At 53.5% G+C, this 14,131-nt stretch overlaps 6 protein-coding genes across 6 annotated transcripts; 4 read left to right on the top strand and 2 right to left on the bottom strand.

The window, feature by feature from the left end:
- Positions 1-60: 60 nt before the first annotated feature.
- BDP55DRAFT_507904 (uncharacterized protein) lies at positions 61-1,269 on the top strand (the record flags this gene model as incomplete). The annotated part of the gene is made up of 1 exon (XM_060567685.1): positions 61-1,269. A coding segment is annotated over one exon (1,209 nt), but the record flags the coding sequence as incomplete, so codon positions are not given.
- A 246-nt stretch (positions 1,270-1,515) lies between these two features.
- Positions 1,516-2,545, bottom strand: BDP55DRAFT_635915 (RNase III domain-containing protein; the record flags this gene model as incomplete). The annotated part of the gene is made up of 3 exons (XM_060572837.1): positions 1,516-1,665; positions 1,743-1,978; positions 2,086-2,545. The coding sequence occupies 3 exons, from the start codon at positions 2,543-2,545 to the stop codon at positions 1,516-1,518; spliced, it is 846 nt and encodes a 281-aa protein (XP_060425269.1).
- Positions 2,546-2,804: 259 nt separating this feature from the next.
- BDP55DRAFT_676278 (H3 K56 histone acetylation protein KAT11) lies at positions 2,805-5,002 on the top strand. The gene has a single exon (XM_060575802.1). The coding sequence runs from the start codon at positions 3,008-3,010 to the stop codon at positions 4,766-4,768; it is 1,761 nt and encodes a 586-aa protein (XP_060425268.1). The 5' UTR covers positions 2,805-3,007; the 3' UTR covers positions 4,769-5,002.
- BDP55DRAFT_635913 (uncharacterized protein) lies at positions 5,000-8,371 on the bottom strand (the record flags this gene model as incomplete). Its single annotated transcript, XM_060572836.1, has 2 exons — positions 5,000-7,814; positions 7,872-8,371. The coding sequence occupies 2 exons, from the start codon at positions 8,369-8,371 to the stop codon at positions 5,000-5,002; spliced, it is 3,315 nt and encodes a 1,104-aa protein (XP_060425267.1).
- Positions 8,372-9,238: 867 nt separating this feature from the next.
- On the top strand, positions 9,239-10,851 carry BDP55DRAFT_560680 (major facilitator superfamily domain-containing protein; the record flags this gene model as incomplete). Its single annotated transcript, XM_060570011.1, has 4 exons — positions 9,239-9,357; positions 9,414-9,564; positions 9,629-9,956; positions 10,016-10,851. 4 exons carry the CDS (start codon positions 9,239-9,241, stop codon positions 10,849-10,851), a joined length of 1,434 nt encoding a protein of 477 aa, XP_060425266.1.
- A 661-nt stretch (positions 10,852-11,512) lies between these two features.
- BDP55DRAFT_718973 (fungal-specific transcription factor domain-containing protein) lies at positions 11,513-14,077 on the top strand. Its single transcript, XM_060578426.1, has 2 exons — positions 11,513-13,137; positions 13,186-14,077. The coding sequence occupies exons 1-2, from the start codon at positions 11,636-11,638 to the stop codon at positions 13,961-13,963; spliced, it is 2,280 nt and encodes a 759-aa protein (XP_060425265.1). The 5' UTR covers positions 11,513-11,635; the 3' UTR covers positions 13,964-14,077.
- Positions 14,078-14,131: the final 54 nt, after the last annotated feature.

The raw sequence follows: 14,131 nt of genomic DNA, 5'->3' as shown, positions 1-14,131 counted from the left end.
CCGTCAAATTAGGCGATGGATTTACCCGTTCGGTCAACATCACGCCAGCCTCCACCTCCCCAGGCTGAAGGCGAGCATGACGCCGAGGTGTTTGAGGACGAGCACCAAGATGGGGGCCTCCGAACCACGGACATCCATGCTCCGCCCGCCGTCCGGGAGATTGCCCCGACACCTTGGAGGATTTTAGAGGCGTGTGAAGGTTTCGACTTGCGGACCTGGGTTGTCGCTTCGGGAAGCCAGCCGACGACGACCACAACGACAACTACAGCATCGCCAAATCCCAACAGTAGCCGCAGCAGCAGCAGCTATGGTTGTGACCAAGATGCAGTCTTTCATCGCTTCCCGGATCTGCCCTACGAACTACGACGCAAGATCTGGCGCATGCACCTAGAACGGCCGCGCATAGTCGTGATCAGAGGCGTACCAGACGGCTCAGGCGTTCAAGCCTCCGGCAACGACCTGGGCAATATGGCGTGCAACGCAAACTGGTACTGCGAGAACAGGAGCCCGGCACTCCTTCGCGTGTGCGACGAGTCACGGCGCGAGGCAAGGTCCTTCTTCAGGATCCAGCTGCCCATGAGGTCATCGGCGCCCGACAGCCACGGGTTCCCGGATCTGAAGCAGCGAAACCCGGCGTGGGACCGGATCTACATCAACCCTGACTGGGACCTCGTCCTCTACCAGGGCGCCACTAGGTCTCTTACTGTGCCCATCCTTGCCAGCGACCTGCTTGCCCACGACCCATTGGGCAGAGGGGTCGCGCACTACGGATCAAATGACTGGCCGCAGAGCATTTGGCATGTTAATCCAGATCCTGGCTTTGGCATGGCTACCCTGAATGAATCGTTCGCCTACCTCAAAAGCTTCGTACTCTGCACGAGATCTACGTCTGAGATAACTCGTCCACTTGGCGAGGGCTATGTACATGCTGTAGCTGGCCATGTTGGCCTGGTCGGCTCGCGTGACTCTGGCTCCGGCTCCGGCCCTGGCTCCCACGCGTTTGACTGGCATCGTGCCTCATCCGGGATGGCCGCAAAGACGCCAAACAACAGCATGGTTCGCAAGGCGCTGGTTTTTGGCAAAGGCGTTCATCACTCCGTTGTGAATAACCTCGTCACGGTTGAAATGACGACACGTATCCGCGATGGGGGCCTCGCCTGGGACCTCCACTCGACAACCGACGGATGGGTCATCAGGCTCGCCTGGCAACCCCCGGACTGCGCCATCTCCCATATCATGCACCTGACCACGGGTCCCGTTAAGGAACTCAAAGTAAGTTGAGTGGCAAAGCGTCTTCCACATTGGGATATGCTTCTATATTCGTTCACCTCTGATCTCTGGTCCTGTTGCTACAGCTGTTATGCGCGGCCAGGCGACAGCACAGCGTCATGACTATGGGGAACGAGGAAAAAAGTTGCTTTCGCTGCCTCTCTCTTGCGCTGCAGCTGGGATTGATGTCCTTTTTGTCAAATGTTTTACACCTATGATACAACAGACGTCTCTCTTTACCGGCGGTTACCGCTTGGCCGAGAGCGGCCTCAATATTCTGTCCCTGATCACTCTACCTGCCACATCAGCGCCGTGCTGCAGGGTGATGGCTCCTACGATAGCAAAGAGTGCCGAGTTGAGAACGATTTGCTGGCCCGAGCCAGAAAGGTTTTCGGGCTGGAAACGACATTGTTAGAAAAGCAGAAGAAGAGGGTGTCGTCACCTCCTGAGGGGCTTGTGAGTTTTGGGCTTACCTTTGCCGGCTTCCATCGCAAAACCTTGTCGAGACCGGCAGCGAGCGCCAGCGCCTCGACTTTTTCTTTCGCAACGAATTTCTGGGGTTGCTGGACGTTGAGGTTGTCGATTCTCGTGAGAGCCGGGTGCTCAAAGCGTGTTCGCTGGTACGTCTTTTCCGGAACGATTGCCTTATTCAATGGGTCGGTCCCCGTCACTATGCGGTTCGTGGTCTCGAGAATAACTGCCTGTCTACCTGTAATAAGTTTGCCGAATGGCCCGAGTCAGCTTCATATACCCTTTTTTGCGCATGCAATTGTCGCAAGTGAAGCTTTGTTGCAAAGCAAAGGGGGTTGTCCTTACCCAAGTACGCCAGCTTGTCATTGAACCCCCGACGACCCTGGTCGAAGCTCTTGTGCGTGACCGCCAGCCACTTTGTCTCATCCGGCAGCATTTTGTCTCCGTCTCTGCCCAGAAGCTTCACGTACATCTGATCCAGCTTCTTGGGATCCTCGTTGACCTTCCAAACACTGCGCGCCGGGTTCTTGGTGATGTGAGGCGAGAAGGGCGCCTTCATCCCCTCGGGAGTGTATGACCATCTCGGGCGCTGCCTGATCTCGTCGGGTCGCTCGGCCTCTTCGGTTTTCCGTGACAATTGGTCAAACTTGCTCTCAAATTCGGCATCCATTCGGGAGTTGGTCGTCGCAAAGGTTCGGGAGAGGCATTGGATAGGAGAGACGACTCGGGAGTTTGCCGTCGATTGGCAATGCCTAGCGGCATGCCTCGTGAGGCTATATGCTGACCGGGAGCCGTTGGTAGCCATTGGGGGCGGTCGGCGAGGGAGAGACGACGGTATGATGCGGATTTTGGGGTGGGCTGTACCGTCGTATAGCTAGAGCTCCTGATGCTGGGAACTTTTTCGCGATGGGCGCTCGGAACAATTTCTCGACGTCACGTGGCACCGCGCGGAAGGCGGATCATGCAGTGACCGACGCTAGGCCTAGTGGGATCTAGTGGCTTTCTCTGAGCCAGGCACGTACTGAGTGGTCGCAGCTTCCTTCTCAATTAAACCCAGCGCGTTTCCCCACTTATTCCTGACACGCATGTGAAGAGCTGCGACGCGTCCCTCAAAGGAAAGGAAGGGACGGTCCTGCAGCTTGCTCAGCCTGCTTAACCAAACGCTCAAGTCATTTCTTTTTCAGCCTTCTCGCCAACTGACAACCATGACATGACAATCTCTCCGGGAGAATTGATCCCAAACTAAAAGGCTTCCATCACATGCACCATGGCGACTCCTAGCCGAACCAAGACCACCGCCCAGAGCAGTGAACTTCTCCTCGAGAAGCTGTCGGCTGTTCTGCCCAAAGGCTACCGCTTTGGTGTCTATCACCTCTCAACTCCCCCAACCAAGACGGATGCTCTCTATTCAGCTCCTCCCGAAGAGCGAGACGACAAGACCTTTTGCGAGAAGCATTTCCTTGCAATCTCCATCGATATTCACTCAAGCACTACCGACGCTGCGCAAGAAGCAAAGCAGACTGCCTCGAAGCAAATTCTTGTCCTCGCGCTGGAGGTCTTCATCTACACGACGGCATACTCGAGCACTTTCTTCGTCGCCAAGGCCGATTCAACTGGCTATTTGAAGCTACATAATCTTCCCAAGGGCACCTCCTCGCCTATCAAGGAAATCAGTAGTGCCTTTGTCTCGTACCTCGTCGAGCAACGCAGGCGCAAGGGCATTCAGTCCATCGTCAGTCTCTTTGCCCGGGCTCAAGATCAATACCTTTTCCCTGGTTCTGTCGAATACAGTGGCAAGCATGTGCTTGACGACAGAGGACTGGTAAAATGGTGGTGCAAAGTCTTGAACCCTCTCTTGGAGAACCCTCCTGTGGGAAAAGGGGCTCCGTGGGGTAGTGTCAAAGGCTACCTTGTCATCCCTGGACTCGACAACTACGAGACCAAGGCCTTCCTTCCCAAGACCTCGAAGAGCGCTGCTAATTGGGTTCTCGGACACGCTCTCGAGAAGATATCTCACTACACCAAGGAATATGACTGGGTGCCCGCACGATGCCTCATCCCCCGATTCCCAGACGATCCGAAATCCCGATTCCGAGACGAGCTGGACGAAGAGGCAGGCAAGTCGAAGCAGATGAAAACCACAGGGCATTGGAAGAGCGTGAAGACTTTGGAAACGTTCTGGGAAATGATGGCATATAGACAGGAATGCTCGAGCGGGCGGCTCACGGGCTTCATCTGGGTTGTCTTTGATGAGGAGGTCGAGCGAGTACAGAACGACAGCGCTTCCGCAGCTCTCCCAACACCGAACCCTTCTTTCGATGCATCAAACCCGCCAGTCACGCCTAGCAAGCAGAAGGCAGTGCGACCCGTCACACCCATGTCCACCCCTCGGAAGCTGTTTCCTGTGTCGCCCTCTGGCACACCGACCAAGACGAAGACTAAGCCCGAGAGCAAGAACAAACACAAGCAGAACAAGTCCAAGTTGACAGGAGTCGTCAAGCCAAGACAGCCGCGCATCAAGACCCAACAACGCAACTACCTGCTAGACAAGCCCATCTCAACTGCCTACTACTACTGGCCAGCCGAAGGTAGAGGCCGCAAGATTGTCGACGAGAATGACTACAAAAGAGTCAATGAGCTCCTCCTGCGCCTGGACTTTGCAAAGCCAGAGATTGCAGCTAGCGGCACGCGGCGATGGATTAGCGAGGTCGGCATGGGAGACAACTGGGGCATGCAGGTCGTGGGCAGGAAGGAGGCTCAGACGCCAGCGTCAAATGACTCTTCAGCGAATGCCGTGAATGTCATCTCAGGCCTTATTAAGCGCAAGCGCCCCGATGACTCTGCGACTACTAGTTCGGACGAGCCGGCGAGCAAGGTTAACATCCTCAGCACGGGGCTCATCCGAAAGAAGTCCAAAGACGAATCTGCGACCGCAGACACTGCCAAGGCCTCGACAGCGAATGGTGGGGAAGCTCCGCCAGTCAACGTGCTTGGAGCTGGTCTCGTTCGCAAGAAGCGCGATGCATGATTTCGAAGGGGGAGGAGTCAGGCACCTTATCAGTAATAGCAAGGCGTTGGATTGGGAATACCAGGTAACAGGGATCGGCTTTGGGAAAGCCTCATGAGGACAGGACATCAAGGCATATTATCTCGTTACCCCAAATTGATTAGGACGCCGTATTGCGGCAGGAAGTTTACCACATGTGTAGATATTCTATTGAACACGAATTGGTCTCGATCCTTTCGGGAAATTGCCCTCTCACTTGTGTAACCATTGTGCAGCATCTGACCCCAACGGCTTCGGCATCACTTCCCAGCCAACTTCGCAACCTTCGACCCGGGCACTATGTCGGATTGCCGTCATGGGACCGAATCCCGTCTTGCGGATCTCGAAGAAGTCGCTGGGGACGTCTTCGGGCTTTTCGTAGTCACCAACTCCTTCAAATCCGCTAGCTTTGGGATACTGCCCCAGGCCTCGCAGGTATTTCATTACGCCGGCAAGGGAAACATCAACCTTGTACGACCCGCCTTGCGTCGCTCTCTTGTACAGAGCTGCAGTGACACCTGTTGCGAGCAAGTACCCTCCAGCATGGTCCAGAGCTTGACAGGGAGTCGGTCTAGCGGCTTCTCCCTTCCCAGCATGCTCTGCTTCGGAGACGTTCATGCCCGAACAAGTCTGCACTAAGGAATCGTATCCCCGACGGCTGGACCAGGGTCCTTGGGGCCCGAACGCAGACATGTTGGCGATGATGAGGGACGGGTTGACCTTCACCAGCTCTTCGGGTGACAAGCCGTAGCTAGCCAGGCTGCCGGGGCGGAACCCCTGGACGAAGACGTCGCACGTCTTGATCAGGTCAAGCAGCTGGGCCTTTTCGGAAGGGTTGTGGATGTCCAGCTGGACAGTCCGCTTGCCTCTGCCAAAGTCACGATCCATGGTTGGGAGGTCGGGCAGGTTCGGTGATGTAATCCAGATGACGTCCGCGCCGTGAGCTGCGAGCGTCTTTCCGCACAAGGGTGCGGCAATGACTCGACTCATCTCGACGACGCGGAGACCTTGGAGGCACTTTGAGTTGCCCCCTGCCATTCTTTCGGGAAGACCCTTGAGCCCGGCTGATGAGAGTTGAGCAATGTCGATAGGGAAGTCGCTGATAGCTTTCGATTGAGGAAGAGCATCCCACTGGCGGTAGGATCTCAGGGCATACACCGCCATCTTTCCCTCCACCGTGGCGGCCGTCTCGAGGTCGATACTGGCCCAATCGGTAACCTTGTCTGATAGTTGCTGTCTATTCGATCCGACAGGCAAGCCCACCATCTCGAGGATCCCGTTGGCATGGTTAGGGAAAGAGTCGTGGATCCGAACATGGCCGTCTGAGGTCTTGTGCAGTCCGCCGATGGGACCCCAGGGTGATGGCGTCGGCTTGCCGTCGAGAGTGTAGAGTCTCTCTGACTTGAACTCAACTGTGGCGTGCCGAAGAGGGACTTCGACCTTGGGCACGGCAACGGTGTTTCGCAAAGCGTGAACCTGTGATGCCGCCAGAGCTGACAACGCGATGGAGCTCTGTGCGAGGACGCCGATTTTGAAAGATGATGGCAAGGTCGGGGCCCCATTGTTCTTCAAGTTCACTGCGCTCAAGGACTCGGAAGGGAGTCCGAGGCCTGTCCAGATCTCCTCCACAACACCTTGCGCTGTGAGGTCTCCTCGTGATACGGACTTGGTCGTTCCGTTGACGGCGACCTTGGAAACCTCATTCGTTATTGCTCCATTTACCGGCTTTGCCGCAGGAACTCTGATACTGAGAAGAGGTGCGTGCTGCTGTGTCCCGAGGGTATCGCGCTCGCCAACGCTGCCTTGGGGCCATGGTCGCTTGATAGTGCATTTCCAAGCAAGGGCGGGGTCAAAGTACATGTTAGTTAGGATATCGCTGTCGTCAACCCGGTACAACTTCTTGATCGTATCGTTGGTGAAGATGTTGGAGTCTTTGACGCGCGTGTAAACGGCAAGGTCGTCAAACATGACGTCAAACGTCATTTCAAACGGTCCAGAGTTCTTGGATCGAATGATGCGCGCAACTTCGTTGAGCGTGGTCCTCCCTGTAGGCACCTTCTTTTTCGTCAAAGGTGTGAGGGTGCCGTTGTCAAGTTCCTCAAACTTCTCCTTGGAGAGACTCGGCTCAGGGGTTATTGATGTCTTGGAAGAGCTGATGGACGTTTGCTGGACAGGGAAGATTGATGACTCCTCGCCTCCGTCCAAGTCAACCAGATGATACAGGCTGAACTTGAACACAGCCCCGGCATCCTGTTCGTGCGGCGACAAGGGGCTGGCAAAGTTTCCTGTCGTTGCGACTTGGTCCGGATACGCAAAATGCAGGATCGATGCCCGAACGTTGTTGGCAATTGTTTGTGATAACTCAGACGTGGGTGCAACGACCTCTCCCAGCACCGCAATCTCGTGGGGCCGACCCTGGACTGGCTCCAGAGGGCCCATTACGCCATTCTTCCCGTAGACGTGGTACAATAGTCGACACTGTTCCGTCTTGTCGAGCTCCGGAAATAGGTTCTGGGAATACTTGCGGACTCTTTCCAAGAAGTCGTCAATCTGGTCGATCAAGATAGGGTCTCGAATGCCGCCAATGAAGATAGTGCGATACCCGAGATGGGTGACGCCCTCGAGTTTGACCTGATAGGGCGTCGTCTCGAAACGGGCCCCGGATACACGACACGTCTTTGGGGTGACTTGTTCGTATTTGGCGTTGTCGAGGTTGAGGACGCCGCCTGGGCCGGGCAGACGGTCTGGTCTCGTCTTCTCGTAGAGGGTGTGCGCTGCTACGGAGAGAGGGGTGCATCGCTCTGATGGTGACAAGGGAGTGAGGTCAAATGACTCCTTTCTCATGGTCGCGACCATTGATCGTCCCTTGGGTACGGCACAGATGCCGCCGCATTCCATGATCTTGCCCATGTGCCATGCGACATCAGGCAGCACCCCTCGAGAGATTGAGAATGCGGCGAAGGGGGCAGGGTCATAGGATCTTCCACCTATGATGATGTCCGGGTCTCCCTTCAGTGCCTCGAGATATCTTTTATCTCCATGTTAGTCAAGAGTATCCAATCCCAAATTCCAGAAGACTACTTACGGCTCAGATCCCATTTGCGCAACGACATCCACAGCACTATCAACAACCTCGGACACCAAGGGCTCCACAGGGCCACACGGTCCGACTCGATTTTGGGATATCCTCGACTTGATCCATTCGCGATCCATACCCGCCTGAATCGTCGCTACTTTGAACAAGTAACCGTTGCTCTCCGTGATATCTTTGACGAGATCGAGCATCTCGGTAACGTGCTTGTTGCTGCCGTCGCCTCCAGCGGAACCAATTAGGACCTTGATCTTGTGGTGATAGCATGCTGCGAGGATGGGCTCGAGGTCTCGCGTGTAGGAGCCGCGGCCGCACGTCATCTTGCCCATGCCAAGCTTATACGGACCGCCATCTGTGGAGCCGCTGTCGACGATAATGACACTTGGCTTGTACTTGTTGATGCCGTACCAGAAATGATTCGAATCATACCCGTAGCCAAGCATGGCGTTCGGGGTGAGTATGGTGAACTCATCTGATGAGTTTGAAGTCGCCATTATGAAAGCTCGTGGTGTGCGCTCGACAAAAGAATGTTGAGATCCCGGTAACCCAGTGAGGTTGGTAGAAGTGAGGCTGGACGCGTCCTTTTTGATTAATTGTGTTGGAATCGCGACTTGGAGACCAATGGTGCGAGCACGGTCAATTCAAACAAATGCTGTCTTTCGGAAGCTCTCCGATATCCTCGGACGGTCTCTTGGAGAATATGACGTCCTTTCTTGACTTTCCGTTTGCCTATCCGGTTGGTCAGATTATGCTGGAAAGTCAGTGTCACAAGTTCGTTCGGGATCTTACACAGAGCTCGGCAAGTCAGTCCCATCTGCGGGGTTCTCCTCGGCATCTCTCCCTCCATCTTTCGGAATCTGATATGGCTTGGTTGTTCGGCATCTTTCTTGGACACATCCCTTTGACCAGAATTGCATTACCAACAATTCACGCCTTCCGATTTACCCCAGATTGCTCGGTATTGATACCGAGGCCTAGTGTGATGGCTTTCTTAGTCCATCCGCCTAGTATGAGTTGGCTTGAGGGTTCGGTGGGGGAGGGTTCCCCGTGGGGTAGGCAAACCTGTCCTCCAGATGTCTAACTGATATTTTGGTCATTGAAACAGTTTCACCGTGACTGGAATAAGTTGAACATAAGTCCATTATGGTTCCCAGTCGATAGTTGCGAAAATCCATCCCTAGGAAGCTCCTGTTGTATCTTTGAAACCTCGTCCCTCGGCTGTGTCGATTCTTGCCAATTTGCCCGAGAGTCTTTTCACAGTCTCTTGAGAAGACTTCGTCGTTGCCATGTCGGCTATGCGCCAAGAAGCAAAGCAGGATCCAACCCACGTCGAGAACGCCAAGCCTCCTTCTGGCGGTCAAATGGAAGAGATCGATATTGTCGAAGATCTGAAGCCGGCAGATGGCGCAGCCGCGGTCACTTGGACCAGTGAGGAAGAGGGCTCTGCTCTAAGAAAACTCGATTGGAGTTTGATACCTCTGTGAGTAGCCCTTGCACGTAGCAGAGCTTCCATTTGCTGACAACTTTTCTACATAGGCTCGGCGCTCTAAACTTCTGCTCTTATATCGATCGCGGCAATGTCGGAAATGCATACACAGCCGGAATGGGAAAGGACTGGGGGATCACTTCGGACGACTACTCTTGGATCGTGACCGTTCTTTACATTGGCTACATCTTGTTTCACTGGGTAATACTTCCTCTACAAACGCTTGAGTCTTCGACTTCTTGTGGCTGACCTTGCTATCCCGCAGCTGATCATAGTCTGGACTTTCGTCCCTTTACCGTTATGGACGGCGATGATGGTGTCTGGTTGGGGTGCCATGAGCATGCTCCAAGCAGTCACCACCAATCTTGCAGGCATGATGGCTTTGCGTTTTTTCATTGGAGCTTTCGAGGCTGGATTCATCCCAGCTGTCGCACTATACTTGACCTTCTTCTACCATCGCGGTGAGATGGGGCTCCGCTACGGGCTCTTCATATCATTTGCACCGCTTGCGAGTTGTGTTGCCTCTGCGATAGCATACGCCCTTTTGCACGTTAAAGCATCTATCCACAGTTGGCAGCTCCTCTTCCTCGTGGGTAAGTGCAACTACACGATCCTTCTACTCATCTGCTTGACTGACTTAAAGACCTTATAGAGGGCGCTCCTACGACTATACTCGCATGCGTGGCGTATTTTTACCTCCCTGCCTCCCCAGCCGAGTGTCGTTTCCTCAGTCCCCGCGAGAACGAAATCATCAGCCATCGCGCCATCAAAGGCCGAGGCGAGAAAAGAAGTGGAAAGCTCAATGGCAAGCAGGCTTTCGCTGCCTTCTTTGACTACAAGAACTACCTGCAAGCCATCATCATTTTCAGCCTCAACACAGCATTTGGGTCACTTCCAGCATACCTTCCCACTATTCTTGAAGCCATGGGCTTTACTTCCCTTCGTGCTCAGGGTCTCTCGGCTTGCCCCTACCTGACCGCGTATGTCGTTTGTGTCTCGGCTAGCTTTCTTTCGGATCGTCTCAGGAGCCGGGGTATCTTTATCGCCATATTCTGCTCTGTGGGTGCCATTGGCTACGTCTTGTTGGCAACAATTCACACCACTGGCGTTCGCTACTTCGCAACTTTCCTCGTTTGTGCGGGAGTGTTCCCGGCGGTTGCCATCACCTTTACGTGGGTGACGGATAACCAAGGCTCGGCATCTAAGCGCGGCGCAGGTCTGGCCTTGTTTGGTATGGTTGGGCAGTGTGGTCCCATTCTTGGAGCTCGGTTGTTCCCGAAATCAGCTCAACCTTGGTATTCAAAGGGCATGTGGATTTGTGCTGGGCTCTTGTTTGGGGCGGCTATTATTGCTGCCGCTCTCAGTCTTTGCTTGAGACTACAGAACAAGAAGCGCGACGAGAAGTACGGCAAGAGCGACTTGGATTATGTCCCCCCCGAGGTCTCCGAGGAGGGAGATGATCATCCTCTCTACCGATACGTTCCTTGATCTGAGCCTTTTTAGAAGTTCGGAATCACATAGACAGTTCACAGGCACTCTTAGTTTCCGGCCTGCTCTGCTGCAAGACTTCGGTACTTATCAAAAGAGGCATGAATTGAAGTCAATATAGTTGGAAGTCGTATCTTGTATTTCAATATTCTTCGTCTTGAAGCGTCAAGGTAAACATGTCTAAAGTCATTGCACCACCTTCACTCCAAGATTAAGTACTAGGCATATCACGAAGATCCAATATCTTGCTTGGGTTGTTCTTCGAGGGAGCTTTGGGACATAAGCTGGAATTATGTAGACATATTGTATATCACAATTGGGTTTAGGGCCAGGAAATGACGAAAGTTGTTTGTAAAACAACATGTCTCTCAGTCTCTCTCCAATATTCTCTGCTAACCAACCATTCGTGCATTCTTTCCTTTCCCCGATTACTATGTCAAAAATCTCATCGGTCCCCAGTGGATGGACATACTAGATATAGAAGTTGACGTAAAAGAGGTTGTGAGACGATGAGAATTCGAGAAGGCGTATGGCAATGGTTTAACTAAGTAGGTGGTTCCGCTCAGAATGTGGCGTGTTAGTAGCATCCCGTCGGCATCTTCTCGCTTCCCCGCTTGCGGGGAAATGCCGTGAGTATTCCTGCGGCTTCACATCTTACCCTCGCAGCATTCTGAGTATATTCGCCTCTAACGGCCACATTTTTGCGCAATCTCACTCTCTCCACGTTTCAACAGCACTGGATACTCCCAAGACGACGACGACCTGATAACTCTCTTTTGGTCATATGGCAGGCTCCGATGGCAGCGTAGATGCCGAAGCCGGGTTGCAAACACCGAGAGCACAGACAACCTCCACCTCGGCATCTTCTGCTGCCCGGAAAGCTCGCCGCTACGGATTCGCGTGCTCAAGCTGCAAAGCTCGCAAGGTCAAGTGCAGTGGAAATCGGCCCATCTGTACGGGATGCCGTCGGTCCGGGGAGACATGCAGCTGGCCGACGCAGACCTCGACGGAGTCTCGACTGCGAGAAGCAAATGCCCGTATCCGGAATCTAGAGGCCTCAATCAGGAGTCCGAATCAGTCTTCAAATGAGCCTCAGCCAGAACTCGAAACGCCTGATACCGACGCTACGAATGCTGGCACAGTTCGCAGCCACCCGTTATCTCATGATGGCAGTCGCTCTGCTGAAGCCGATGCAGACACTGAGGGGTCACTTTGGTTCCAGGTCGGCCTTGGAGAAGATGGTACTGTCATCTACAATGGCCCGACAAGTCGCTTTCATGCTGGCTCCCTCGAGGAAACCCACTTGACCGGCGAGCATCTGGATAGCGACCCCAAGCGAGCACAAGTAGAAGTTCTACAGTCTCAGTATGCTCTGATGGACTCTGTATGGCTGCCCCTCATCGCTGCGAAACCAGCAATGAACGGTACCGGCATTGACACCACTCTCGGCATGGCTCTGCTTGATATTTATTGGACGTGGCTGCATCCACTTCATAGCTGTGTCTACAGACCTATCCTGATGATGGATTTGGCTCTCGGGGGGCCATATTGCACCGATTTCTTGCTCCTATGCATCTTCGGTCTGGCAGCTCGGCATCTGCCAGAGCAAGTCACCGGGGCATCTGGGGTCGGGAGAGGCGATCATTTCATATCACGTGCAAGAGAGCTATTACTAGAGGAGATGACGGCCATGAAGCCAGCAATTCCTACGATTCAGGGGTTGCTGATTCTAGGTGGGCGCCAGTGTGCAATGGGCAAAAGCTCCGAGGGCTGGTTATACACCGGTATGGCGGTGCGAATGATGAAGGATATTGGCCTTCATCTAGACATCACTAAGCTTTCCAGGCTTGAGAGATGGACTCCTGCTGAGATAGAGACTCGAAAGAGGCTATACAACTCGGCTTATATCTGGGACAAGACACTGAGCCTAGCCTTAGGTCGCCCGCCATCTCTAATACGACGTCCTTACCCAGCTCAGGATATTCTGGACAAAGTTGATGATCAACGCTCATGGAAACCCGTCCAGGCTACTGAAGTCTCCGAGAACTTCGTTGCATCGGCCTCCTGGACGACGTCAACATTCTGTGCATTTTGCCGGCTTCACGAAGCTACAACTGATATGATGTTATTATTCTCAAATACCAGCCGGAATGAAGAGTTCATTACACAGATGGAGGAGCTCGATGGCAGGATATGCCAGTGGTATGATGAAATGCCGAGTCCGTTAAGGATTGAGGATGCATCCACGTTGGATCAAAGCCCTCCACCACATATTGTGTCTCTGAAGTAAGTTCTCATATCTTTGCCTTGGAATACAGTTCTAACGATCAAAAGCCTCCTCTATCATGCTTTACATATACTCTTGAGAAGGCCCTATCTGAGCTCTTCGGATACCGCGATCAAGGACAGAGCGCTCGAGGTCTGCGTCCGCCATTCAAAGAAGATTCACTCAATTCACTCGCTATTCTCAACGACATTTCCTCATCGACTGATGACGTACCAGCTTAGTTACTGCATATACACAGCTGCTACAGTCGAGGCCGAAGAGCTTAAGAGAGCATCTACGGGTACCGGAAGAGAAAGTGCGGCAGCCAGACTCGCAGCCGCGTGTCGTATACTCCAGCAAGAGGCTTCTCATACCCCAGGGAGCGGACGGAGTCTCGACACTATTCGCCGACTATTGAGCAATGGGCAGCCACGAGTTGTAGGCGTTAGTAGTAGTCTTGAGCGCGGACAGAATTCTGTCTCGAATCCCGCTGATAGTTCCCATCAACTCGATCCGCGTCAGACGAGGTCGTTGAACCCGGATATTGGTGGTGTGCAAAGAGGCAACCTGGGTCGTCACATAACTTCAACTAGAAATCATGCAATGGCACACAACGCCTCACAGCTTACTTCTGCCGTCAATCCGGAAGTAGATGATAATGCGTTCTTCACAGAGGGGGCTGGCTGGAATAGTGATATTAGTTACGGTGGAACGAATACGGGGGCCGGATTTCAACCGGACGCATTCCCATGGGGAGTTGCAGATCATATCTTGGGCGGTTCCGGCATGGCGTTCTCCGGCACAAATCTCGTATGGCCATCAGGTTCTCACCTCGACGGCTTTTGAGATATATCCATGTAGCGGTGTTAGTAATATAATTGGTGATGCAACATTGAATCCATAGTCCATGGAAAGGGTATGAGCCGGTGGGACACCAGTAGGCTTGCCGGTCTCCATGGCTCCGGGAAACAGGGATACAGCGGAGGATGCCCAAAGGTGTTGAGAAGTCTAATT

This window comes from Colletotrichum godetiae (genome assembly GCF_030913485.1).
Source record: "Colletotrichum godetiae strain CBS 193.32 chromosome Unknown BDP55scaffold_48, whole genome shotgun sequence".
Lineage (NCBI taxonomy): Eukaryota > Fungi > Ascomycota > Sordariomycetes > Glomerellales > Glomerellaceae > Colletotrichum > Colletotrichum godetiae.
This window is presented reverse-complemented; position numbering and strand designations above follow the sequence as displayed.

What these genes read in the sequence shown, in the direction of transcription:
- BDP55DRAFT_718973 (XM_060578426.1), top strand. Translation starts at nt 11,636, where the DNA reads ATGGCAGGCTCCGATGGCAGCGTAGATGCCGAAGCCGGGTTGCAAACA. An exon ending in CCACATATTGTGTCTCTGAA is followed by an intron (nt 13,138 to 13,185) that starts GTAAGTTCTCAT and finishes AACGATCAAAAG; the next exon opens with CCTCCTCTATCATGCTTTAC.
- BDP55DRAFT_676278 (XM_060575802.1), top strand. Translation starts at nt 3,008, where the DNA reads ATGGCGACTCCTAGCCGAACCAAGACCACCGCCCAGAGCAGTGAACTT.